This window comes from Saprolegnia diclina (genome assembly GCF_000281045.1).
Source record: "Saprolegnia diclina VS20 unplaced genomic scaffold supercont1.358, whole genome shotgun sequence".
Taxonomy (NCBI): domain Eukaryota; phylum Oomycota; class Saprolegniomycetes; order Saprolegniales; family Saprolegniaceae; genus Saprolegnia; species Saprolegnia diclina.
The window spans coordinates 1-1,432 of record NW_008246425.1 but is presented as its reverse complement, the minus strand read 5'-3'; the positions used below and the strand labels follow the sequence as shown (position 1 = coordinate 1,432).

The 1,432-nt window shown below is 59.9% G+C and overlaps 1 protein-coding gene across 1 annotated transcript; it reads left to right on the top strand.

Annotated features, from left to right (window-relative positions):
• Positions 1-653: 653 nt before the first annotated feature.
• Positions 654-1,099, top strand: SDRG_17425 (hypothetical protein; the record flags this gene model as incomplete). The annotated part of the gene is made up of 2 exons (XM_008623667.1): positions 654-797; positions 863-1,099. Coding segments are annotated over 2 exons (381 nt in total), but the record flags the coding sequence as incomplete, so codon positions are not given.
• Between the last annotated feature and the right edge of the window lie 333 nt (positions 1,100-1,432).

Sequence of the window (1,432 nt, the reverse complement as noted above, 5' to 3'; positions counted from 1 at the left end):
TACAAGGAGGCCCACGAGGTGCTAAAAGACATGCACGCAATGCTGCCACCCCCGACCACTCGGCCAACCAAGCGCCAACGCCGCACCAAGTAAGCGTCGCATTATGAAGACGAGTTATGCTTTATGATCGTCGAGTTTTGTCGCCTTGAGTCCTATCTTGCTTCCTGCATACTGTAGTAGCGTTCGAGAGTCAAGGAGTCGAGGCTGCCTTCGAAAAAAACCCGAGTTCTGAGCCGAGAAGTGACCGGCTCAGGCTCCGTTGTTTCGAGCCAGCTCCGAGCCGGGGTCAAGCCGAGCCGAGCCGATAGAAGACGGATAAGCCGCGGCTCCAACCATTCCGTCGGATGATTGACCACCAAACGCACTTGTCCACAACAACGTCGCTATCGTTGCCAAGTTCCTGGCTTTGGGTCGGCTCGGGCTTGAGATTTCGAGCCGAGCCACGGTGACCCCTAGGCGGTGGATCCGGCCGCCCTTTGAGCACCTCCTGACACACTGTGGCGCAACGAAAAGTCTTTAGTGTTAGGAAGCTCATCCCTCACTCTTCATCCTCTCCACGATGCACCTGTCGACCCCAAGAACGTCCCGATCCCGGAGGCACCCTTACGCTTGGCATACCACCCGTTACCTTGGTGCTCTTGCTATCGTTTGGCATGCTTGCGCTCCAGCCGTTCATCAGCATTGCACTCCAACGGTACGGGCCGTCCGAGAACAAGCTGGACGACAATGGAGTCGTGGCACTACTGCAGCTCACACACGGCACGACAAGCCTTGACGCAGCGTTGGTCATCGCGTTGGTCAGCAACACGATGAAGACGGCCCACTGGGCGCAATACCGGCGCTGCAACTCGCACCGGCGCAGGTCGCACGGCTACTGGCCCTGGCCCGGTTTGATGCCACGGTCGTGACCCCACTCGCCGACACGGACGACGTTTGCAAACTGACGTCGGACGCGCGCGGCGCGGTCTGGATCTGCGCCAATCTCGATCACACGCCGGGTCTGGCGGCGCTGCTGGCGTATGCCAAGGCCCTCGAAGCTGCGCACGAAGCACCCATCACGGTCATCATGGACGTTATCGTGCCCTCCCACGACCAGGCGGTGAACGCTGGGCATTTCGACTTTGCTCGGATGCTTGCAGCGATTGGGTTGCCGCAATTGACGGCGCGACTGGCGGCGCTATCGGCGCCGACGATCACCCGCGAACGATTGTCCGAACGATGCCAATGGTGTCCGCGCTACTGCGACGAGCTCGCAGATTTTGCACGGGGCTTGAGACGGGTGATGTATGTGAGCGAAAAGGTGGCGCCCGCCATGTGTGTGCCGTTGCGACGGTACCCCGAGCACATGGGCGATGTTTGTTGGGCCGAGTTGAGGAACAACCAGTTGGTGCTGGTCAACAACACGGACGAGCTTGTGGCCAAGATGCGCGAC